Below are 26,357 nucleotides of genomic sequence, written 5' to 3'. Positions count from 1 at the left end.
TGACTCCACCGAGGATACCCCTGAGACCTGTTGGATTCCTGATTTTGGCAAAACACTTCCTCCCATGAAAAATGATGACAGAATCAACTTCAGTGGGACAAGATTCAACTCTTATTATTTTTAACTCACATCTCTAATATCCTTACTGGAATCTTGCCCTGTGTGTAGTAAAGCCTAGTTTAAATTGCTGGGTTCAGCTGTTGCCTTGAACAGATGCATTGCTGTAATTTGCCAATAGGATGTATTACATCCTGATTACAGTTTCTGTTGAGTGATAGGCCAAAATTACGAGGCAGAAATGTGGCTAATCACGATAAAGAAGATAAGTCTATTAATCTACTGCCCACATTTAATATTTGGAGAACAGATGCTGTTTGTTCCCCTTCTGCAGCATTTACATGGAAATATGCTTTCATTCTGAAGGCACCTTAAGGTAAATGAAAAACCTTATTGGATATTTTGATGGAGGAGGGAGAAAGCTGAAATATCTTGGAAGGTTTCTTTCTGTTTCTCAGCCCTGTTAAACTTACACAGATCAATCAGTTGTTGTAAGATGAGCCAAGTGAGCTACTCCAGGCCAGAAACAGATGTCTGTGAAAGCTGAAGTGACCATTTTTAGCAGATGGATTGCCAGCATAGGTGCAAATCATACTAGGAAAGCCTGTACCACACCAGAGATTAAGGCCTAAGTGGGCTGTGAATGGTGGGGTTGCACTTATTCCCACCAAGCAATATGCAGTTCATCATGCTGCAATTGAACCATCTCTCAGTGTTTCGCATCACTGGACCAGAAAGCCAAGCTTTAGATGAGGGCTGCATTAACACATTGCCCCCATTATACACTAGAGAGGTCCCAAAAGTCTGAGGTTTGGGGGCGGAGGAGGTCTCACTTCATAGCTCAATAAGAGAGATTCCACTTCCACAATGTGGAATGGTTCCAGTCTGGGGAAATCTGTGATTTCCCTGCTTTCAGCCCCACCAAGCACTACCGCGGCTGTAAGAGATGCAGTGCCAAGAGCAAGCGGAAGCGCGTCCGCTGGGGACGAGGCAAGAAAATGAGCTTCTGTCGTCATGCTGAAACAGAGCTTATAGCTCACATATTATACTGACAGTGATTAAACAATGTCTCTTTTTGTGCTGTGTCCCGGAGCACTGAACTGAGATAGACTAATACTGTAATGCACAAAATGTCTTGCATCTCCTCTTCACCCGTCTCTGCAGCACCTCCGGTGCCTTGTTGCTAAATAACTGCAACAATTCAAGCTGGAGAGATTAGGTCACCCCAGGGGTCTGTGCAGCAGAGCCTACTTAACACCAGCCAGTAATCTGGCATCATGCACTCTTTGGGACAGCAGGCTATAAAAACACAGCGGCGGTTTCCATGGGCTGCTCTGTGCAGCCAGGGTTGCCTGGTTCAGCTATTTTATATTCTGCAAAGGCCCACTTACTCCTCAGAGTGAGAATTTGTTGTTCACGTGTTGCAGCTTGCTATGACTCAGAGCAGCCTTGCTGTCTCCCATGCTCAAACTACGACTTTGCCCCTGCATACAGAGCCTTTTTCTCCCTTATGCGTACTGTGGTCTCCTAAACATGTCTTGGGGTGGTTACCCATTCACCCCATCCCCTACCACCATCTGACTGCGCTCCAGAGAAGACCCCAAGTCTGGGCTTGCTAAAATGAAGTCATCTGCTGTGTCTGACTCTGAATCAGAAGATTTTGGAGGATATTTTGCTGAGTTCTGTTGCTCCCTCCCTACTAAAAGTGGATGCCACCTCATATCTGCTGCACTCGTAATGTGGGGGAATAGAAAATCCTTTGGTGATGCCAAATATAAAGCAGCCGTTGAACCGTTTCAATCTGTTCCTTGCTAGACACAGCCCCCATAGTGCTCTTGCCACCACTGATGCTCTCCTTTGCTTTGTCAGAGGCAGAGCAGTCTCCCCAGACCCAAGACCTGACATACGGCAAAGCCCCCACTGGGCTGCCACACGAGGAACACTGCAGGCTCCTGTAATGCAGCCCACAAGCCTTTGTGCAGAGCAGCAGGTTTTTTAAAGCCTGATGAAAGGGCTGATAAGGCCAAAGCAGGCTTTGAATACCAAACGGACACAAAACAGGGCGCCTGACTGTATCGAAAATACATTAAAAATGGAAAGGAAAGCCCATGTCTCATACAGTCATTAGCATAAATCCCAGGATGGGGCATTATCAGCACTGCTCTGATAAGGTGAGGAATGCATATTTTAAGAGGCTGACTCCCCAGGCTGGGCTGTGGGGCCCTGTAACACACAGCTGCTATTTCTGCTTCGATTCCATTGTAAAAGGCCCTTTCCTAGACAAAAGTATTGTGCTCCAGGAACAGCAGCATAATCTGGTTTATACTGATCTTTCTGAAACACTCTGAGACCTCCTGATGAGAAGTATTACAGGAAAAAATAGGTATTCTTCGTTCCTTTTTTGTCTCCACCACTCTGGTACAAATGCAGTCTGTGACAGAGTCCCTAATATATCTGATCAGAGCATCAGCCACTTGCATTCAGCTACACTAATGTGCTGTGAAGGATGATGCTGAGGAGGCCTGGAGTATTAAAATAGAGACAGTTTCCAATTTATGTTGTATTATTGTGATATGCCAAGCTTGAGATCCCAAATGTACCATGAATAATTGGGTTTATGCTTTCACTCTTCATGTTCCAGTCTCTTTTTCTGCTCAGTTTTTGTCAATTGTTTCTTGCATTCTTAATTATTAGCAAGGAAAGATAATGCAAACAAACACCACGGGGTAAATACTTTTACAGCAAAGCAATAGCTAAGTTTTAGCCTGCACAGCATGTTATGTGTCACGCTGGGCACATACACCCCTGTGATTAGCTGCACTGCTCCTATTACAAACATACGGGTTTGACATGATAAAGTCACCCTCTTGAGGAAAATTAAGACCATTTGGTAACACTGAAGTATAATCAGCATTTCAAAAACAAAGCCATTTAATGGCGAATTCAGATGACTCTTGCAAGAGTGATGAGCACAGAGGGCGGGAAGCATTGAATTCTTGAAACACATTTTGCCCCAAACGCTCCTAGGCAGCCACTTGGGATGTATACTCATCAGCTTGGGCTGGGGTCAGGGCTGGGTGTGCTTCCACGACATTCTTTATGACGAAGATAATCTTATATTTGACTGAGGATTTGACAAGCATGGATTTGATTAACTTGGCTGTTGCAGTGTTAGGGGAACAAGACTGTACAAATAAGAGCCTCCCTATCGGTTTTTGAGAACGGACCCAACTGTGCTCCAGTGAGGCCAAAGACAGACCAGCAGTAATGCTTTTGTACATCTCATGGTGGTTTTCCCCCAGAAAGATCTTCAGAGCAAGATCACAAGGTAGCCTGTCTGAGAAGATGAAACTGGGTCTGGAAACAAAGCAAAACCCCACTAAATTCTCCATTATTAGTAGCATTCGTTAGGCTACTTTCTCCATAAGGATTTATCCTGATGTCTTATCACAAATGACTAATTCCTTCTCTTCCTCATTTTTCTCATGTGTATCTAATGCTGCTCATGCCGTTGTTGTACTAGCAACAGCAAGATGGATATTCCTGTGGTCAAAATAGGACCACATGTGCCAGTATACCATAGAAGCAATTCAAAGAGGGAATACGGGACCTTGCATGTTGTGCAATCTGGACTGACTAAGGGCAAATGGGGTGGTTATCTTGTATGAGTACTTTGGAGTTCCACTTCAGACCCCTGCAGGAATCAGGGGGAAATCCACACGAAGGAGAAGCCCAGGATCTCCCATCCCAGTTGGTACAGACCCTGCTGGTGAGTCAGCCCCGGATTCAGGGCACTGGGCCCCAACAGCAGTTCTCAAAGAGGGCATGGAACAGACATGCCAGGAGAAGTGACCTGGAGGAGACAGGCTTAGAAAAGATAATATACTCTAGATAATACACAGAAATATACTCTGATAATATAAGAAAAGATAATATATTAGAAAAGATAATGTACTAGATAACACACAGAAAAATACTCTGCGAGAGGTATGTGCTGACTGAGGATAGCAAAGCCACTGAAGAGGTCAGGGTGATGCCTTCACTTCGTCCATCCCAAGAACTTTGCTTTGACTCACTGACATGCCTTTGGCTGAGAATGCTGTTTTGGCTCTGTGCTGAGCTCTTCCTTGAGCAGTGCATCAAACCCCACACCACAGCTGGTACTGATGTGTTTCCCTCAATATTGCTGCCAGGCTTCAAGACCAGACTGAGGTTGTTGTCTCAGTACCCCACAAGCTGTCAAATAAAAGTTTATCATGGTCACTGAAGCATTAAGGCAAAGTCTCTGAGCATCGCAAGCTGCCTGCAAAGCTTTTTCCCTTTAGTTATGCCTGTCCCCACTGTCAGTCCTGTAAAAAATAACCATATCCCTTCTTTCAGGGGAAGTTTTAGTAAGTTCTGCCCAGAATTGTGACACCCCACGTAACCCTGTGCAGGAAGCTGAAAGTGTTGTTCTTGCTCCCAAATCTGTTCCTGACCTCTCTACGTTTATTTTATCGGTGCGTGAAATTCTTTTTGACCTAATTACAATTCCCACTTGGCATTTTGGTGCTGGAAATGTAGATGTAGAGCTGCTGAACAAAAAGTGTGTCAGATGCACTGTGGTCACCACTATGTCCCTTTAGAGTGGAGATGAGCAGACAAGGGCTGCAGGCGCAGAGATCGTTTTACATTTAAGCCAGTGTTTAATTCTCCTAATAGCCCCAAGATTGCCAGAGCTCAAAGTCTTACACACAGGATTAGGAGACCTCCTAAATATAGGCTTGTTGTTGCATGGAAGGTAAAAGAACAACAGAGTTGCTCAGAACTGTTTTTGAAAAACATTTATTTCTGTCACGGGCTTGTAGCGAGGATGCCCAAGCCCCAGTACAACACATTTTCCCCCTACATGTAATTCTGAAGACAGTTACATTTGATGAAAAATGAAAAAGCCATACAAAGAAGCCCCCCAGACAAACAGGTTGATACAAAACAAACAGTGCCCAGTTTCGCTCTGGGCCTCTGCTGTTGAAAGTTTTATCCCCACATTGATAGAGCCACTGTGCTCTATCCCGTACTCATTGCTATAGGAAAGTTCACTCCTTAAAGGCCCCAAATAACTGAAGGTGTTGTGTTTAACTGTTAAAAGAGCAGGGGCACATGGGCCAGAAAAGGCTGCTAAGATTCAGTAGCTGCTATTTTCGCAGACATCATTTAAAAAGGAAATCTGTGCATTTCGGTTTTACCTCCTGAGCCCCAGTATTAAGAAAGTCAAATACAAACCCAGAGACCAATGTACACAAAATAGTGAACAAGTGTCCAGACATTTCTAAGCCACTCGGTTTTACTGTGCCTTGATACCTCTGAAAACCAAAAAAAACCCTACATCTGGATCATGTTGGATCTTATTTTGAAGAGGGAGGGATAGAGATGCAGCACATAGCATAGCAACTGTCAAGCAATGTTTAAGGCAAATTTTTTTCCCATTTAGGAGATGAAGAATTTTGTTTGCTTTGTTGTTTAAGCTGTTGGATAACATCTCAGCTGGACATTTAAACTTAGACAATTTAATCAATGTTTCGGTGAAGTTGGCTCAAGTTGATCTGAGCACAGGAAAGCAAAAAGCATTATCCCCAAGAATATTAACCTGAACAAAATTTAGAAAAATTAATCGATGTTTAGAACTCCCCCAAAACTTTCTTCCCTCAGAAACCAGGGTTGAGCCCAACTAAAAGACACAGACATGCATGCACAGGAAGAAGGACACAATGGCAAGCCTCTACAAACACAATGCTGAAAAACACCAAAAGCAGATAGATACAAACCTAAATTCCACAGATGTGAGAACACCCACAGAGTTATGAGTAAAAAAAATGGGGAAAAGAGAAAAACAAACACCCCAAGAGTGATGCTTTGTGATATGGAATGGAAAGTCCACCATATGTGAAAAAGGGAGTTCTTGTGTGCACACACAGAAAGCTGGGGGGTTCAGTTGCCTCATCTCTCAGTTGTTAGTTTGTTGTGCCTTTCCTCCCCCTGTCAGACCCAGGTGACAGCGCCAGGAGATTGGTATGTTTACTCATTCTGTGCATCGTAATTAGCCCCCCCTGCTTTCTTCAGCTCACTCTTGATGTAATTCTCATCCAGCTCTTTGTGGTCACTGATCACGAATTCTTTGGCAAAGTTCTGCAAGAGATAACGAAAAGGTTTTGTTAGAAAAGGAGATACTCATCCAAGTGCCTGAATAAAGACAGTTATCCGGCTTCCATGGCTTTATGAGCTACACGCCTACTGTGGTAGGGATGATAACAGGAATCTTTGGATGAGACTGAAGACTGACAAAATCCAAGACTTATTTCTATCCTATCCTATTCAATTTTATCCTATTCTAGAAAAAAACCCCGCAACTATGTGTCTACTTCTACAGTCACTGGCTGCAAGACCCAATCCTGCCCCATGCAACAGCTCTTCCTACCGGTTAATGCACAGGCTGGGTTAGGTCAAGTTTCCTAAGTAGTATGCAAACCAAAAAGCTCAAAACTGTTGACCTTATAACTGCCACTGACCCTCAGCATAATCTTGGGCAAGTCACTAATCCTATCTGTGCCCTTTTTAGGACCCCTTCTTCTAAAAAAAGAACAGTGCCACACCACAGTACACTACAGTATCATAACCCACAAGCTAACAGGAGGATGCCTCAATTAAAGATTGAGCCACTTCAGTAGATTTACTAACTCCTTCTCTCAATTGTCTAACACATATCATGGCCAAAACCAAGATAACTGCATCAGACAGGCTGCTGGCGTTAATAGGCTCCACTACGCTCTGTGGTCTAATGATGCAAAGTGACCTTTAAGGACACGCTTTATTAATACACTTGTGTGCTATCTAGCTGCTTGAATGCTTTTTGCACTTCTGGGAGCTGGGCAAGCCCAAGGCAGCACGCTGTGATGTGAGGTTGTGAACAGAGAAAACCTTTCTCAGAAGAGATGGCTGTGAATGGGATCCCACAGTGCCTCTGGGGCACTTGTCAGGGCAGCGTCACTACAGCCAAGGATTTGTTCCTTTGTGGGGGCTGTTCCTCCTGTCTCATAGCAAGGGTGGCACGCATATGTGCGCACAGGCATTTCAGCAAACATCCACATTTGCCTCTTTCCTTCCCTTCCTAACCACAACTGAAAACACTGCATGTGTCCTTCCCTTCCCCCCCAGCCCGCAGAGGTTTTAGACAGCATGAAAAACACGAGCATCCACTGGACTCTGCAGAGCCAGGGGCAAACTGACGGCAAATAAACACGAATCAAAATCCCAACAGCCCTGCTGCCATGTCTCAGGAAAGCTGCAATGCTTGGCTCCCTGGGCAGCAAGCGCCCTGAACGGTGACAGGGGCTGCCTGAGAGAATGAGGCACTGCTTTGAGAGAGAAGCAGTCATCTTGTCCGGGTCTTCCTGGCGCTGGAACAGCTCCGGCACAACCGTGGAAGGGGGTTTCTAATTGATTTCAGACTCTAAGCCATGGGAGAGCTGTTTATTTGGCAGCATCTCAAGGGTCTCCGTTTGGGATCAGAGTTGGGTAAAGGAGGGGGTGGAGAAGGATTCAGCTTGAAAGAGCCTCAGCACCTCTTTCATGCGGTGGAAGGAATGGAAGGGAGAGCAAAACAGCTCCCTCCCCCTCGCCTCTCCCAGGCTGTGGCTGATCCTGTTTCACACTGCAGGAAATCCTCACTACCGAGGAGCTGCTCGGCGGGGGGGGAAGCTTATAGCAGCTATGAGAAGCCTTGTCCGCTCTGCTTTAGTGTATCAGCAGCTAGACAGTCCTAAGACATTAACAACTGCTTCGTAGCACCGTTCTGCTCCATGCTTCAATGGCCAGCTTTTCTGGTGTGAGGACAGATAGACATTACAGGCATTCAGCCGTGTCTGAGCACGGATCAGGGAAAATAGGAAAGAAATTGTTTATTTAGAGAAAAAAGATCCTTCTTTTGAGATGGGAAATGAAGAGGCAAACTGCCCAAAACATCAGATTTGGTCATGCTCACAAGTGTCCCGCTTCCAGGTCTCCTGTGTGAGATAATCTACAAAGCTCAGCTCTTGCTAAAACCAAACAAATGATTTTCTACTGTTCAATGCTCACTGAGCTGTGTTACCTACATGGATTTTGAGCTGAGCCTTTTCAATTTCTCTTCTCTTGTGCTAACAGGTTTAACAAATTTACCTTCAATTGAGGAAGCAGATTATTCAGGACTACTCAGCTTCAGCGCTAGTCTTTGCCCTGACTTTACTGAGAACTGAGAGGCAGGTTCATAAAACCACTTCTGAGAAGGATTCCATGAAACGTGTGTTTTATAAATCCATGGAGGGTTTCCTTCAGCACCCACTCTGCAGAATCCATCTGATTCTGAAATTGAAACTGCAAGTGCAATCACGAATGAACAGAGAGGAACTGAATTATATGTTCCACAAACTAATTGTAATTACTCAAATGTTCTTCCCAACTGGACACTTATCCAGATGAGTCCTGCGTGATGATCTGTGAGCACCAGCCACTGTTTTGTGTCTATGCCACCGAGACACCTCACAAGGTTTGAACAATCCCCCCTAGCAGTAGCCAGATGGGTGACATTTCCAGCCAGTCTGAAATATCCCCTTAGCTGCCTGGGCCACCTCTTGTGCCAGGTTTGTAGCCTCAGAGTCTGGGTCACTGTTTAATAACTCTTTGCTTTATTGGTTTCTGCTGTCAGGGGCTTCTCTGGTTCTTTGCACCAACTCTAACCCACCATGATGTCTCATCAAGCCTGACCCCAAGGGGAGAAGATGCTTCTGGTGAGTTTGCTGCCTGCAACTCCTGATTTCGGTATCCTGCTTGACCCTTCTTCAGCCATAGCCTGCCTTGTAATTCTGAATTCACTGTTTGAGCTCTTTGGAGCTGAGCTTTTGTCCAGGATGCAAATCATGAGGTGAAGGGAGGCATATAAGTATTTTAGAGATGGTTGACACTGCCTCCTGTGTCATCAGGGCAGGAAGACAGGAGGGACTGTGGCCCTTAGATCAGGAGACTGGGCACCCATGATCAACAGTAGCACTTTTCAGCCAAGGGCCATCTTATCCAGAGTTCACACGTTTTCACTACCAGAATGTAAAACTGCTCACAACTGATTTAATTGGGTCTGATGTTAGCTAGACCAGGCAATGGTCCTTATTTGGGATGGCTGTCATCTGCAATTAAAAATAACTGATCACAGCAAACTGGGTCCTGCAAAGTAACAGGAAAAATCCCAGCTTCAAGCAGCTAACAGCAATGCCAACAGGCATCCGACTTAAGACAGATTTCTGCTCTGCCACCAGATTTTCTTTCTGCCCTTAAGAGACTGGGGTGGAGAAAGTCCCTGCTTTCTCTTCTCTTGCATACACCAATACCTAATGCCTTTCAAGAGCACTGCAGAAGCTGTAGCCACCTAAGGCACAGTGCATAACTGATGCTGAGGCCCTCGCTTTGCTGACATGCATCCTTATTTTACATCCTCCACTTCCTTTTTCTCTTCTCCTCCCCCTATCCCCGAGCTTTTTACAACCACAGCAAGCCCTGCAAGTGAATTCTAGCCTTTGTATTCACCCCAGAGTCACCAGCAGCCTACAGATAACAAAAACAATGATGCCATTTATCTTTATCACTCTCTCACACAACAGTGACCAGTCTCTTTGCTTTGCCTCTCAAATCATTGATTACGATGTAAAAAGTAAGGTTTACTCATGGTTCTCCAATGCACCTATCTAGCACGTGCTTTACTTTGTGCCTGAGTAGCAGAGGGTCATGATTTTGCAATCCAATCCTGTGTCAACCTCTATGAGATACTACAGAAAGGGCGGGCTACAACCACGCAGGTCAGGTTGCCAAAAGCGAGCCTGAATCTCTCCCTGGGAAGATTTGTACAGCAAGCTCAGTCCAGCCTTTCTGTTCCAGACAACTTTATGGGGGAAAAAAAACCCAAAAAGGTGAAGTAGATTTCTTCCTATTCCAGGCCTTGAATGTTTAGCATATGGGGCCATAAAATTTCCCTAAATTGCACAAGGGAGAATCTGGGCGGTGCAGATACTGTACCAAAAAGGTCTGCAGAGGCCCTTATAAATCCCAGCATGGGTAGGCCTGAAGCCAGAAGGAAAATGCTTGTATCGTCTACCAACACTTGGGTTCTTAGCAGCTAGGGATGGTGCCAGGTAGCTGAGCAGCTTCCCACTGGTTTTATTTACACTGGGGCTTGCAGCAGCCTCCACTGATGTTCAAAATCCTCAGTTCTACTGTGCTTAATGTCACCACTCCCATCCACTGGTAACCTTACTGTCAGTTCAGTACAGTGGAGATGACATCTCCCATGTTTCTTATGAGTCCTGTATCTGAGGTCATGGGGAAGAAAGGACATGTCCTATGGCTGCAGCAGAGGTATGTTCTTTCACGGCCTCTCTGAGCACAAGGACAGCTATAAACTGAGAAGCGCCTGTAACAATACATTACCATTGTCCTCTACTCTACTCTGGCTACACCAAATCTGATCCTGTGATCAGCTGTCACAGTCCAGGCTATCAGCAAAAACTCTCTCTTCAAATCTACTTCTTGCCAATTTTTACATGGACCAGTTCCAGCCACTGGGAGAAGCCAGCCCAAAACCTCTGGCAAACACATCCCTCAGCAACGGGAACTACATTCCAGCTGATCTGCAAATTCTTCCTATCTGTGCTGCATCCCACTGGAAAAGTCACAGGGCTGCATGTCAGATGTGGGGGGATGAGAAGAGGCTGCTTATTAGGACCTGAAAAATTTACTTACAAAATTGCCCCCTTCTCTGCACCAGGGCTAGGAGTTCTTGTAAATCCATATCCATTTGGTATGGTCATTACAGTAAAACATAACAGGAAAAACAGTCAAAATGAACAATCCCGCTTGCGTTCCCAGCAGGATCTCACTCACCCTTCTGAGAAAGACCATCTCAAAGCTATTACCGTATGAGTTTGATTTTCGGATTGCTCTAACAAAGCTATTAAACCAGCTGTACTAACATGAGAAACCCAATGCACATACATGGAGTTCTATGTGTTGTATCTGTCCTGAGACCAGGGACAGTAACCCCATAAGTGCATCCTCCCTTAAGAGGTACCAGCATCAGTGCAGTGAGAAATACAGAGGAAAAGAGAAAGGTGAGCAGAAAGAGATGAGCTTGAAAGCAGGAACTCGGTAAACTTGTTGACATCACTAAAGCCAGGCCAATTCCTCACCGAAAATAAAAATGAATAAAATGCCATGAATATTTGCTCACAGAAACAGAGCTGTTTTACCCTGAATATGCAAATAATAGAGCATATGACTTTGTGGGGGCAGCAGTGCTGAGGAAAACAGGGAAGAGTAAAAAGTCATGGAAAATAGACTGTCAAAGGTGAGGCAGTCCCTTTCCTGAGACAGCCCTGTAGAGAAATTCAGCCCCTTGAGGAGAAAGACCTCCACATTGCCTAATGAAGGGTTAAAGTCTCCTGGTAGGAAATGCAGTCATGAAGGGCTACAAGTTCACAGAGAGGAAGCAACACTCAGAGGGAAACCAAGTCCTGTGTTCAGTTCTTCAGCTTCACATCAAAACCAGACTGCTTTAGCACCACTTTTGCCACTACCAGCCCCACAACCGTTGTGCCTGGGCTTGTCCTAACTGGAAAAAAAGCACCAGAACACCATCCCGCTGCCTCTCAAAGCGAATTCACTGTAAGGCCTGATGCTCCTGTGCTTAAACTCCACAGCTGCCAGGTTTCACCTTGCAGGAATTTTTATGGCTGAACTGAACCTCATGCTGGCAGCCGTTCCAGCCCTGACAAGCAGCTTACAACAGCCTTGATTTCTGGGCTTAAGCTGACCGACCTGTTTCTCCTGGGCCTTTGGAATAAAACAGGTCAAAACAACAGCCCTCACAGCATAGACAGTCCCCTGGATGGATTTGTACTAAGGCTGAATGAGCCACAGCTTATGCATATAAAGGAGGTAAAAAGCAGAACCGTCCTTACTTCCAGGGATATAAAACATGAGTTTAAGACCAGCTTTGTATGATCTCCTTTGCAGCCAAGTAGAAAATATGCCCAAAGCCTTTCTTTTCAGCTGGTACCTACTGCCAGCTGGGTACAACTCTGGCATGACAACTAGTGGCTCCCAGTGATCAAACAGCAGCACAGGATACAAATGCTGCTGCGGGGTCTGCCGCGTATGTGATGCTTTGTAAGCATCTGCTAGTTCACCCACGGGCACAAGGCAAGACTCTACTGATGATGACAAAATAGATGCAGCCTTAAGTCATCCTAGCTTAATCCTTCATAAAGTTCTCCAGCTGTTAAGTTTAGATCATTCTAGATTTTGACTGTACCCCAGAAATGAACTCCCAAACATCTTAAGCAACAGTCTGCAAAGCATGGGATGTTGTGTGCTATGACTCCCTGCACTTAGGTGTGTCCTTGGTCTAAACAGAAGCTCAGTGAGAAAAGATTTACACAGGAGAGTCTCTACACTTTAGTACTTAGCCATACGCTTAAGAACAAGGAGGCCACGAGGACGATCAGGGGACTGGAGCACCTCCCGTATGAAGACAGGCTGAGGAAGTTGGGGCTGTTCAGCCTGGAGAAGAGAAGTATCTGAAGGGGGGCTATAGGGATGCTGGGGAGGGACTCTTCGTCAGGGACTGTAGTGACAGGACAAGGGGTAATGGGTTAAAACTTAAACAGGGGAAGTTTAGACTGGATATAAGGAGGAAATTCTTTCCTGTTAGGGTGGTGAGGCACTGGAATGGGTTGCCCAGGGAGGTTGTGAGTGCTCCATCCCTGGCAGTGTTCAAGGCCAGGTTGGACAGAGCCTTGTGTGGGATGGTTTAGTGTGAGGTGTCCCTGCCCATGGCAGAGGGGTTGGAACTAGATGATCTTAAGGTCCTTTCCAACCCTAACTCTTCTATGATTCTATGATAAATACTCATTCCCCAGCCTGGCCTTACTCCTAACCTACTCTCAGCTGAACTACATGGACCAGGCCACAGACTTGATTCAGTATTTCCAGCTAAGGTAAAGAGAAAGGATGGACAATAAATGGCTATGGGGAAAAAAAAAAAGGGAAGAAAAAGCTACTGAATGTTCCTTAGATGGAAAATGCATTTTTCTGCAATACAAAATAAACACAAGAAATGCAAAACCTATTTTCCAACAGCATTAAAGAGGTAATAAGGATGATCCCAAATAAGCAAGAAGACCTAATTCTCAGCTAGAACAGATCAGAAGAACTATGGCCATTTCCACCAGACGAGATCATCCCTGTAATTTCACAGTTACCACAGCTGAAAATCAGTTGTCCTTTCTTCCTGACAGATTTTCTGGCAACCTCCTCCACTGACTATCAGCACTGCTTCCCAGGCCACCTCCCTATAGATTTCACAGCACCTGCTCCTCCTACCAAGGCAGGAATATAAAAGCGAGGGCAACCCAGTTCCTCTCCTTGCTTTATAATACTTTATCCTTTTGTTCACAAGCTCAGAATCTACTCTTCAACAGTGCATCCTCCCTTGTGTTTTCCTTATGGCAGGTGCTTCTAGGAGACTGCTAATAATCACCATGTGTGAACATTCCTTATTCTAAAATGCAGTATGGTGAGGTTTGCTTATTTGCGGTATTCCAGCTGACTCCCTATCACTTGGAGTCTCAGTGGAAGAACATTTATTGGCATTTGTTCAGCGCTGAGCAGAGTTCAACTGTAGATCATCAGTGCATCTACAACACAGCAGAGGATAAGAAGCAGGCTCCCCTCACGCCCCATCTTTGGTCGTAAATAAAGAGCCACATCATCTTTTGCAGCTATTACAAGATAGTGAAAGCCCATTGAGTTTCACTGAGGGCTTCTCAGACCGAAGAGCAGTTGTTCTGGAATCCAACGAACCACTTCTACAGATGAAAAAATAAAAGTTGTTACCTGCTGTACAAAAAGCCTCCTTATACCACACTTCCTTGGAAGGAGAGCCATCTCACACAGGTGAAGTGCACCTATAGGCTATGCACTTAAGTTGCAGAAAGCCAAACTCCATCAGTAGTCTAGATTCTCTTCAGGGTTTGTAAAGAGAAAATTCCCACTTTCGGTTACTACTTATTCCAAATGATGAACCAATGCTGTCCAATTTGTAGTTTATCATTACAGCAAACACCCAAACGTATTTTTCTATGTGTAACTCTCATCTCAATCTCTGTAATAAACAGCAGCACTGGGGTGACTGGAAAGTACTTGAAGGTCAAGAGAACTAGTAGGAGTGAAATAGCCCTGAGATAAATTGCCTCCACTAAATTTCAGTTGGATGTTCTTGTCCTTTTTCATTTTGACAGATTATCTGCAAGGTTACATGCATAAAGAAGAAAAGAGTTCTGCTTTTGTCCCACTCCACTCAGAGGGATTCAGTTGCACATGTAGAACTATTCAAAACAGTGGCCAAGATAATTTCCTATGGAAAGGAGATGACCATTGACATTACTTTCAGAAATGCTTTGGAGTGGGTTATAGACGTGGTTGCTCAGTTGTGTATTAAGCACAAGTTGTACTGTTTTCACATTTTAGTACAGATTAATTGGATTATGAAAACTTTAAAGTAACACCCAAGAATGGCTGAAGTTCCACCTTATTATTAACTCATTTAGACTACTAAACAAAGATGAAATAAGTGAAATTCAAACTTAAATACAACTGACCTGAGGAGGCACAGATCTTACAACTGCATTCAGGAATGCTATTCAACTCAACAGGAATAAATTGTCTAAACATATTTTTTTCTAAGTCTTGGGCTTAGTGACTCTTCTATGAGTCATTTATTAGCACTCTATAATTTCATCTTCAGCTACAATTACACAGTTTCAGCTACTTCACATGAATAGAAGTTTGCTTTCCTTTCTTCGGGTGTCATTATGGAAGTTTCTTTTCAGAATGGACCCCTCTGCATAGTTGTAATGTTGAAACATTTAGCAACAGTTCTTACCTTCTGGAAGGATATGATTTTTATATTCTTCATGCTTCTTATCTAAATATAGTCTTCTGTATCATGCAAACAACCAATGAATTGGGAGAGACTGCATTCTCATCCTTCATATTATCCTACTGGGAGATTTCTTTACATAGGCAAGAATGCAATTATTGAGGGAGATTATTCCAACGCTCAGCCTGTGCTCCAAGCACCTAAGAATGATCATTCCTCAGGCAATGGAGAGCTGGCCCTAGGTTTAGTTGAAAGACCTAATCTTGCTTTGAATTCTTCTTCATGGGAAACATGATAAATGTTAGCATCTTCTCCAATAAAATCAGCTTTTCAGCAGCAGCTCTTTGCAGCCTTACACAATTCAATTCTCTTGTGGCTGCTGCTTGGACTGAGCCCAGCTCAGAGGACTCTGGAAGGCCTCAACAGAGTTAAATGATAAGCTCAGTTGGGGCAGACACATTCAAGTGAAGCCCTTCCAATGCATGTACTAAGATCATTTCTCTTTTTCCCTGATAAGTTCAAGGCCAAACAGAAGACTGTTCAAATTTAGTTAGTTACTAAAAGCTGTTAGTTAATTGGTATTGATAAAGACTTCAGACTTCAGTCGATTAGGTCCATGAAGTCATCGTGCAGAGACAAAAAGCCTCAAAAGAAGTTTAAACAAGGGTGTGGATTTTTATGTTTATTTTACCTGATTAACTTAATACTGCCTTGTTCTCGATCATTCCTTACGTTATTTCCATACCAAGGAAGGAGATGGGAAACAACTTAATGGTGACAAGGATGGGAGTGCATATATTCCCTCCCAATGAAATAGTTAAGACAGCCTTACACTCAAAGGTGCTTCTTTATGCCTGAGTGCTCAAAGGGCAAACGTTAAGTCTTCCTAGTAGGAAGACAGGCAATAGGGAACTATCTTCTTTTTAAAGGATTTACTACAAAGTTGAAGGATGATCCAATCTTTTCCCCTCTCTGCCCTTCTACTGGTGCCTCTAGAGCTAAAAGCAATGAGAACTGGTGGTTAAAAAGAGAAGGAAGAGGTTACCTGTACTACTTCTTTGACCAGAGTCTTATCGGTCCCAGTTTTGGCTCTCTGCAGGCCACTGACATCCTCTCCAATCCAAGTGATAAGGGCAAACTTGACTCGCTTGCTCATGGCATCGCCGGTGGTGAATCGGACAAAGCCAAACAATCTAACATCATCTGGAGAGACAAAGCAAAAGATAAAATGATTAAACCCAGAAACATCCCTGCTTTGCTATTGCCAGGGTGAAAATTGAAGACCAAGCCCAGGCACTGATCCTGTGTTACAATTCCATCATTTGGGATCAACAGGAGCTCTGCTCTTACGACCTTCACAGTGGCCATTGTGCAAATCTTATCCTTTCCCCTCCCTCCCTTCTGCAGCATTTCTGGCTCACGTGTGCTATGAGTTTAGAAGAAGGAGGGGAGAAGAAGGAGCAAAAGAAAAATCTGCAATTACTTCCCCAGATGTGCTTCAGTACTACTTCCAAAGCTCCATGGAGAAAGGCCTTGGATTTTAGAACTATTCTGGTCTCTGTTTCACAGCTGGTTTCTGCTATATCACATCAGACTAGAGCTGTTTAGCCTGGCCATATGAGTAGAAAACCTTGCAAACTCCTTGTCTCAAAGAGTTTATTCCATCATTCCAGGGTGACTCACCAGCTGCAGCATTCGGATGCCTTCATGATCACAGGCCCTTAGAACATCATAGCATCCACTCATATTCCCAGCCTCAGTAGCATGCACAATGCTGGAGCCTCCAACCAGGATTGTGCAGAAAAGAGGAGCAGATGGACAGTTGTGCAATCATGGAATATACCTAATCATAGCTACTTCATCTGTTACAGGTCACTCAAGACCTTTTAAATTAAGATGACTCAAAATAGAAGAACAAACTTGCTGTTTGACAAGAATCATGTTAAACCTGGTTACACTTGTTGTGACCAGTTCAACATGCTTTATAGCCATGTATTTGCTGTCTTGACTAGTGCCAAGTGAAGACGAAAGCTCCAGGTGTAGTAACATTCACCAGCCCATCCTTGGCTCCATTATAGAATGCTCCATGAACAGTCAGGACAGCCCCAGGAACTCTGGGGAGAAGCAGCTCTAAATTGCTCACTCCCAGAAAATAAGCTGCTAGAAATCAGTGCAAAAAAACCCAAAAGCGGGATGTTCTCTGAAAGCTAACAGATCCCAGAGCTTGATCCCACTTTGTTTTGCCAAAATGTGAGTAAAGACAACTTCCCCTTGATAAAAGGTAAGATGTTTTTAGGTCTGGAAAAACAAATCTACCTATGCTCTCTCTGTTTTGTTCTCTGTTTGCTTCTTTGCCACTGACAGAAGACTACTGAGGAAAAGTGGAAGATAGACATAGGGGTGTGTGTGAGCCAGTTCAGCGTTTGAAACAAACTCCTCTGTAGACTTCAAATTTGAATCAAAGAGAAATCTCTCTACTTTGAAAGGAGACTAAGAGTCATGTGTATTGACACTGCAGGCAAACACAACCTCTCTCTCTGATACCTATTACTGCCAACTACAAGAAACACACAGAGACACTCCTGTTTCTGACAGTAAATCCTCTTCCCAAGATTGATTAGAACCATAAATGAACCGACAGCCAGGAAATACCCAAGGTGAAGAGAGGCAGTAAATCCCTTAACGTTACTATGAAAAAACTTTGCTTTCCCAGATCTGACAGCAAAGGAGGCCACACTCTGCTAAGAATTGTGCTGTGGTTCCCAAGGGAACACAGTGCTGGAAGGCACTTTAATGTCATCAAGTCCTGGCCCCTACTACACTGTAACCGTGTCACAGCCCTTCCCATGGACCCATCACTTTACACCTTTTAGGTATCTATTTAGGTGTTTCATCCCTGCCCCTTCCGCCAAAGCATGTTGTGCATCCTGAAAAGAGTTCTTTGGAATATGCCTCTTTATAATAAAGATGATGCAAAAATACAATGCATGTGAAAAAACAGTGCTTTTTCACAACAACATAGAAAGCAAGCTGAAGGAATTTATCTGTCAGCATGAACTTTAACTTGACATGGACCCACAGATCACTGACAGCAGCAGGATTTGCTTCTCAGAAGAGTTTTAGTGCTTCCCCATCCTGTCTGAAAGCAGCTTGATCAAGAGATCCAGTTCCACATGGGCTTTTATCTATTAGCTCACCCACTACTCAGTGACTATGAGCAACTCTTCATACGGAGTAGCAAGAAGTTTAACGAGCAGCTGAGGTTAGATGTGAGGCTCTGAGTCACTGTCTTGTGCAGAATTTACCTGGGGCTGGTTAACTTGTGGGGGCTTGAAAGGTTACACCCAAGCTGTGTGCTTTCTCCTCCTGTTTCCCTGTGGAGGTTGTATCCGCACAGTAGGCAGAACAGACTCTTCAGCTGCCACAGTTTTCATTCAATGCACTTAATATAAAGTACCAATATGTGATGCTTTAACTTGAGGAAATTTCAGCAGCTGCAGATAAAGCCAAGAGGGAATGTGAACTGGAACCCTTAGCAATTAACATGCCTAATTTCCTAAGAAGGCCACAAGAACAGATGTGGAGGTTTTTAGCACTAGTTCAGCCTGGGTATGAGCCCCTCCAATTGCAGGGCAAAATCCCTGAGCAGAAGTGATTGAGTTTCACAATTAGTCTGAAGCATGTTCAGAGTGATAACGGTATCAAAACCCAAGTTCTTTTATACTCCCAGATTTCCTCTTTCACAGTTAATCAGTTCCACCCTGCCAATCACATCACTGCACTGGAAGTCATCAGTGCCATCGGTGCCGACTCCCCTAGAAATATCAAGGCATTAATACCCACCCCTCCTTTCCACATAAACCCACTTCTAGTGGGTTTTAGGAATTTACTCAGTGTGTGTGTGTGACAGATCACAGAGAGGCAGCAGATTTCCTCTGAAAGGGGAAATCCTGCCTAGCTCTACACAACCACCATCCTAGTCACTAAGCCATGAATTTCAGGGCAGAAAGAAACAAATAACAGGTCTGGGTAGAATGGAAATAGCAGCTTTATTTGAGCAAACCGCAGAAATTAACAAGGTTAATTCCTACTAATAGCACTACTCCTTTAACCATGGTTGTACGGCATGACGAGGCTATACAAACAATTAAAAGTACAATGAATGCCTTAATGAGCATCACTTAGTACTTTTCTCCAAACCCTTTACTTATCAGTGGGCAGGATTTTCCAAATATACTGACTAAGCTGCCCTTGGCTGTCAGCACAGCTCGATGCCAAGCTGCAGAGATTTCCTTGATGGTATTCTCCTCTTTCTCATCCACTCAAACCCTTTGGTTCGGCTGTACTAAAAAATTCCCCATTAGATTAGAATGCCCTGACTCATCAGTAAAAGATAATAGCTGCAGGAAAGAGATACAGTCAAAAGCTTCATGGTTCTTAGTCTTATAGCTCTGACTGGCCAAGCCAGGGATGTGCTAAGAGAAGACCACTGCTCCCAGCTTCACCTGCTTGCTAAATCAAGGTCACGTACAGCAAGGCAGCTGCTGGAATGATCTGCTTTTGTGTTGTGTCCAACAATGAGTTGCTGATAGTGCATGACAGGTTTCATGAGGATTTATGTTATTTGTTTCAATTGGATTCATTTTAGATTATTTTGTCAATTTTCCACCTTGTCAGTCACCCCTGTAGTCACGACTGGAAGTGCAGACAGAAAACCTCCCCTAACTCTCACTACTCTGTTTTTGACCTCTTTAACTGTGTACTAAACCTGCATCTCTGATGCAGTGCTGCCTTGCACTGTGCTGACATGTACCTGTCTCAGATGACCTAACGAACAAGACGTTTGACCTGAGGACCATAACCCCAGCTGTAGCTGGGGCACCCAACATTTTGCCTGTAAGCTGTGGTGGCTGACAGGGTACTCAGGACACCAGAGCACAGGGAGGATGACCCCATGCTGACTTCTCCAGCTCTTCCTGCTCCAGAGGAACCACCTCTGGTTCATCAGAATGAATCACTGCTACCCCAGTGGCAGTGGTCCTGCAGTGGTCTCTCTCCTGGCCTGGGTATATACTGGAGGGCAGTGGGAGGAAACAGGGCATCCAGCTTAATTTTGTTCCCCTTTCCTGAAGGAAGGAACAGTTGTGTTGGTTGGCCAGAAGTAGGGGCCAGGCAAGCCCCAAAACAAAAAGCATGCAAAAGGTCTAACGCTGCTCTTTACCTGCTCCTAAGTCTAGCACAGGATGGTAAATGGAGACCCACAGCCATGTTATTTTGGTCATGCATCACAGAACTAAACTAAACTAAAGCAAGAGCTACTGTTTCAGTGCAGAACTCCACCTGATGAGCTGCCATCACAAAAACTGATGAGAACATTCCCTAAAACAACCTCCTGTCCACTGCAAGGGACAACCTAAGCCACAGGTCGAGCTGGCAGCCTGGGGATCACTGTCAAACACACGCCGCTTGAGCTGAGCCTCCCAAAAGCACAACTTCTACAGCAAGCAGGGAGGGCACCAGAGCAGGGAAACACTGCAAAGACAGTGTGAAATTCCCATAAGCCACTCATGGCCCCAGGTCTTCCTTTATAAATAGGTATTAAGGGAAAGCAGGCAAGACACACATTAAAGAGGAAAAACAAAAGCAGTAGGAGACTGATTTACAAAGCCCATTTTAGCAACTTAAGATGTTGCCAAATGCAGATAATCACCTATCTCATTATACCTCCTCGTGCATTTTGACAAATCTTTCCTACAACTTAAGGTGCCAACGTAATCTTGGTGATCTCCTAACTCTTAGCTCCTAAACTTTGTATGCAGGCCGGGCCTTATAGGACAACTGTCATAAGCCCCAAAGAGCTTGCATTTACCTTCGGAACCAATTCTATTTCTATTTTCTTCCTAATATTTTATGTCAACCAGAAGTTATTTTATAGGGTATTTATTTTAGACCAAAGATTGTCAGCTCTTCCTCGTGCTGAATGTACAGTGTGGTTTTGGTCTGATCTTTTCAGACACATGAATAACTATCCCATTTCATGCTGTCACTGCAATTATTTATCTGGACTGAGGCTTTCCAAATAAAAGGCTCATTATTTCTTTAGTCAGAGATGCATTGAAAAACAACTGTTCACATGTGGTATGGGGGGGGGAAACAGAGTCTTCCGACCTCTCCATTACTTGATGGCAGAATACACACTTCTAAAACAATAAACCACAGACAGACACAATGCATTGCTCTGCTGCTTCATAATACAGAAACTGAGATGTAACTGACACACACAGAAGTTTAAGTAGGTGTTTCTGGACAGACTTTTAGTTCAGTATCTCAGCTGACTGTCATTGTACTCTTCTCAGTAACAGCCCAGCTATGAGACTTTGAAATTAAACACAACAACAAAAATACCCCAAGACCCTTCACATCCTTCCGTACAATAACCTTCAACTCTTATCTGTAATTCTGGATTCAAATCCACCAGCTCAGCTGTTTGGGGTTTTTTTTAAGTGTACTGATGGCACGTACTACTAAGCACCAAATTAATGCTACATCTGGATCTGTGCCATCTGCAGAGGCAAGAGCTGTAGCTGTGAAGTAAAATGGATCAAAAGCCTCAAATTAAGTCCTTGTTTAATGCAGAAGGAATCTGTGCTGTTAAACCCAGCCCAGGCCAGAAGACACAGGGGGTGTCTATACTGTGTGTCTAATGACCTCAACACAATTAATATCCTCAACTTTAGTCTCCAGAATCTTTGGGTCAGACAAAGGCCAATACAGTCACATGCACTGGTCATTACACAGGACTGCAAGAAGTGCCATCAGCAGCCACCTCACAGTCACATGAAGACTTTACTGTGCCAGTGGTTTAAGCCAACCTCCTTGACTTTACTTTGGGATTGGCTGGAGGAGAGGTGTTCACACACCTGTGGCTGGTCTTTGGATGGCAGAGAAGACTAAAGCAGAGTCTCCTACCTCCCAGCCAAGGTGCATTATGGCCTGACACAGACCTGGACAGCAACAGCACGACAGCAACTGATATGCAGAAGTCCAGGGTTCAGGGTGTGTTTGCAGAATCATCCTGGGCGATAAAGAAGCTTTTCACACCTTGTTTTCTTCCTTTAAGAGTGGCAATTGCTGTCTCCAAACAGTGGCATAGGAAAAGGAGGACAGTCTGCTTATGTAGTTCCTTAAAACTTTTCTGCTAGTACATGAAGCTCAGTGAATAGCTTAGGAAGAAAAAGCCTCCACCCCAGGGTACCTTACATGTGGGTCTGATGTGTAAGGTGTATCTGAGAGCAGAGCAGGGAGAGTAATGAAGCCTGCCCAAGGCACTCTGGGTGCTGCAGCAGTTCCTGGCTCAGGGCATGGGCCTCACTGCCCCAGGAGCTCAGCATCTCGGGCTGTCGCGTGTTCCCTCAGTGGCAGCCTGCAGAGCCTCGCGGGAGGTTTGCAGAGCTGGTTCTAGCACAGTCCTTTTGAACTGCTACTTCCTTTAAAAGAAGCAATTTCAGTTTCTTGCTTTTCCCTTTGTCCTCAACCACCCTCATTCCCCGAGGAGGTTTGCAGAATCAGCAATGGGCCGGGCCATGGTCTGCATCACAAGGGTTATGTATGGGAGGAAGAAAAGGCAAAAGTACAGGCCTGCTAGCAACAACCCCCCTCCAGGCCTTCCTAACCTCCCTTGTTGCACAAGGCAGGTTCTCCACCACAGGCAAATGTCTCCCAAACTGGTACAAAAGACCTTCTTGGTCTCGAAGCCACAGGAATTAGCACACACTGACACTGCCTGCTCTGTAATTTAATGCCCTGGAGGGGAGCAAGATGTACCACATGCCAAAGGTGCTTTTAATAAGAATGGTTATTAAGGAAAGCAGGGGACACAGATGTTTGCCACTCAGAACAGCACTGAAATAGATGGTGCAGAAAGTAGAACACAGCAAGCCTGACGGAGGGTCCTGGTGACACTTCACATGCTGAGGTTTTCAACTCCAGCTCCTGCTCTCACCTTCAAGCACAAAATTAGGCCCAGCTTCCACCAGCTGCAGTGTTCTGTGGCTTTCAGGGCAGTGTTTTTCACAAAACAGAAATTCAAAACAAGGAAGTTTATTCTGATAACAGGTTTTTCTTAATCTTCTAATCACATTGTCTAAAGCTGTTTGCATTGACAATAGCTCTTGTCCCCTCCAGCAATACGTAGGAGATGGGGTGTGAGCCAGGAAGGAAGAGACATTACCAATAGGAAGGGATAATATTTAGCTTCTCTTCCCATCCCTTTCTACTCTTTATTACTGACTTTTTCCAGTAGAAACATTCCAAACAGCTCTACTTCACAGTAACACTTCGCACCTTTCTTCCAGATGGAAAGAAAAGCTCTAACTTCACTGCCGGCACATGCCTTGTTTTGTGACTGTGTCTAGTGGTCCAGAAGATGCTGCAACAAATGGAGGCACTGAAACTTGTGTCTTTTGCCTCCCCAATGGCTGCACCAGGTTCCTGGGTGGAGGAAGAGCCTTTCCAGCGCTCAGCCATGGGCCCAATACCTGCCTTTGCCTCCAGCAACTGTGCTCCAGAGGTAGGGTGAGAAGAACCTCTTGCCCCTGGTCTGCCAAGGAGCAGCCTGTACCAGCTGCTTGAGAAGGAACAGGGGAAGAAGAAAAAGGAACAGAGAGCAAAGGAGCAGCTATAAGGGATTTAGTTCCACATTAAAGGTTAAGAACAGGCCACCATCAACCCCACAGATGCTCTTCTAACTCGTCCCTTTCTGTGCTTATGCCTAAAATATGCAAAAATTACTTCTTGCTGTAAAAATGCTTCAGTACTGGGCCAGCTTGGCACTTTGCTGGTATAAAACAAGTTTTCCTTAAATTGTGTTTTAATACCCTGTTTATAAATAAGGATTTGGCACATGAAAACAATGGCAAGACGACAAAACTGGCCATATTCCACAGTTCAGTATGTGCCTCCATTAGTTGTTATATGCCTCCCACCCAGCCCAGCCGGTGCCTGCTCCCTGCCTGCTTAGTCTATTGATAAAAGTATTCCCCTTGCTACAGAAGGGAAGATTGGAACTGTTCTTGAGAGTGTGCCACTCCAAAGAAAACATTAAAAACCTGTTCAAACAGAATAAGACATGGAGTCTTCATTTTCTGTCCTTAAAAACAAGGACAGAAAACAAATGGCGAAGGTTCCTCTGCAAGCCTCAGATGTCTGGAGATGCTGTTATTTAGGCTACGAGAGGAGACAGAGAACCTTGGCACTTAGAGACTGAAGCAGTTGCCCTCCAAAGAAAACTGCTAACCCTTTAGATAAGGTTGGTGTGAGCATCAGAAGTGCTGAGCCCTGGATATTTCCCTGTATGCCAGGTAATACTTCTTTCCCATTTGTTGCCCATTAAAAAGAGTTGAGTAGGAAGCAGCTCTTGCAGGACAGGGCATCAGCTCTTCTGACATCAGCTACAAAAGGATCCTTTTTTTGTTTTGAGCATCTCCCTTGCCAAGGTCTCAAGACCAGCTACAAACAAGTAGGTGTGTTAATCCTAATAAGACCCCACTGCAAATGCCATAGCAGTGCAGTCTAAACCGTCTTGATTTAGCGGCTGCTTTCCACAGACTAGAGTGTATTTTCCTCCTACGGTATTTACGGACTGAGCAGACCGGTGCTGCCCTCACTGAAGTTAGTGGGAGTTCTCCCCTTCACCTCAGTAAAATACAGCCAAGCCCTAGGACTTGACAGACCAAATTTGGACAGGCGCTGGTGTTGCAATGGCTGTGGTACTCTTGAGTGCAGTGCTCTGGGACTCACCCCACCTTGAGAAGGGAGAGACTGCTCAGCACACGGCTCCTCACAGTACAGATACGTAAAGCAGAGGTTAATCGCAATACTCTGTTGTGGAGAAGCTCGATGAGGGAGGAAAGCTTTGTTATAGTCCAGTATTAGTTACAAACACTTCATATCTCATGCCACTTTATGGCATTGTTAAATAGCAGCCAAGGCAGGAGCATAAGCTATACAATCCCCCCCTCCCCAGTACTTAGTTTGAGAAAAATCACAGACCACCTTTTTAAACCACATTAAAAGTTAAGATCAGATGAAGTTAAATATTCCTCAGTTTATTTTCATTCTCCCCAGGCTTTGTTTCTTCTGTTAATGTTCCACAACCAACAGTTCAACAATCAACTGCCACGTTTAAACCCAGAGCCACAACTGTTGCGGCTGTGCAACGCCACAGTCACGACTGTTCAGGTCTGTATTGTTCGAGCTGACCTTCGGCAAAACTACTCTCTTCTTGGGTTTAATGTTTCTAGAAGACCCAAGCGAGCCTTCTAACTGCAGCTACTTTAGCGCTATGAACACAGAAGAGTTCTATTGCAAAATGATCTGCATGCCTGCATCTTTTTAGACATAAAAATGGAGTCTTTTTTGCTTTGGAACTGCAGCACTGACCAAGGAGACCAATGCTAATCAAGTGTTTTGTCTTGCTTACAAACGAGAAGCGAAGAGAAACTGTGCAAAGGGGAGAAAAGAGCCCAACAGACCCGAACTTAAGGGTGAGACAAAGGACAGGCAGGACGGTGGACTTCAGCGAGTTGCACTCGGCGGCGGCTGGAAGCCCATCGTGCAGGACAGCGCAGACGCGAGGAAGCAGCGGCTCTAATTCCAGTTTACCCAAGTTTTTCCCCATCCTTTCCCCCCTCCCTGCACCAGGCAGCGAGCAAGATGAAAAGGTGCTAAAGGGAATTAAGACAGAGCTTACCCGTGCACTTCCTTTTAAAGGTTTCATAGTCTACCCCTTGGTCTCCGGGGACGATGGTAGAGCCGTTGTATTTAAAAGTCACCCTTTGGGAAGGGGAAAAGAGAAGGGGAGTGATACGTTTAACAGTCAGCCTTTGGGACAGGGCAAAGGGAAGGTGAATAATTCATTTAAGAGTCAGCCTTTGGGAAAGGGGATAGGGAGGGGGAATAATACATTTAACAGCCTTTAGAAAGGGGGAAGAGGAGATGGGGAAGGATAATACTGAAACCCATCGTTTGGGAAGAGGGATGAGGAGAATGTCTACCAAAGTCACCCTTTCGGGAGGGGGCAGAGAGAAAGGCGCCGAGCACCGTGCTCACTTACCAGTTCACGTCGGTGGCATCGTCCCTGACGAGGTTGTACGCCTCCCTGCACGCCTCTTTGTCGATTTTGGTGGCCATGGGACCGTCCGTGCTGGGGAGGAGGGTGAGCGGGGCGCGGAGCTGAGCGGGGGGGTCCGCTGCTGCTGCTAGCGCTGCCGCTGCTGCAGCGCACCGCACCGCACCGCCCCGC

The 26,357-nt window shown here is 44.9% G+C and overlaps 1 protein-coding gene across 1 annotated transcript; it reads right to left on the bottom strand.

Moving 5' to 3' along the window:
- Nucleotides 1-4,865: 4,865 nt before the first annotated feature.
- COTL1 (coactosin like F-actin binding protein 1) lies at nt 4,866-26,344 on the bottom strand. The gene is made up of 4 exons (XM_065661441.1): nt 26,169-26,344; nt 25,806-25,888; nt 16,101-16,258; nt 4,866-6,222 (listed from the first exon to the last, which is right to left on the bottom strand). Exons 1-4 carry the CDS (start codon nt 26,243-26,245, stop codon nt 6,112-6,114), a joined length of 429 nt encoding a protein of 142 aa, XP_065517513.1. The 5' UTR covers nt 26,246-26,344; the 3' UTR covers nt 4,866-6,111.
- Between the last annotated feature and the right edge of the window lie 13 nt (nt 26,345-26,357).

Source organism: Lathamus discolor, chromosome Z (assembly GCF_037157495.1).
Source record: "Lathamus discolor isolate bLatDis1 chromosome Z, bLatDis1.hap1, whole genome shotgun sequence".
Taxonomy (NCBI): Eukaryota; Metazoa; Chordata; class Aves; order Psittaciformes; family Psittacidae; genus Lathamus; species Lathamus discolor.
This window is presented reverse-complemented; position numbering and strand designations above follow the sequence as displayed.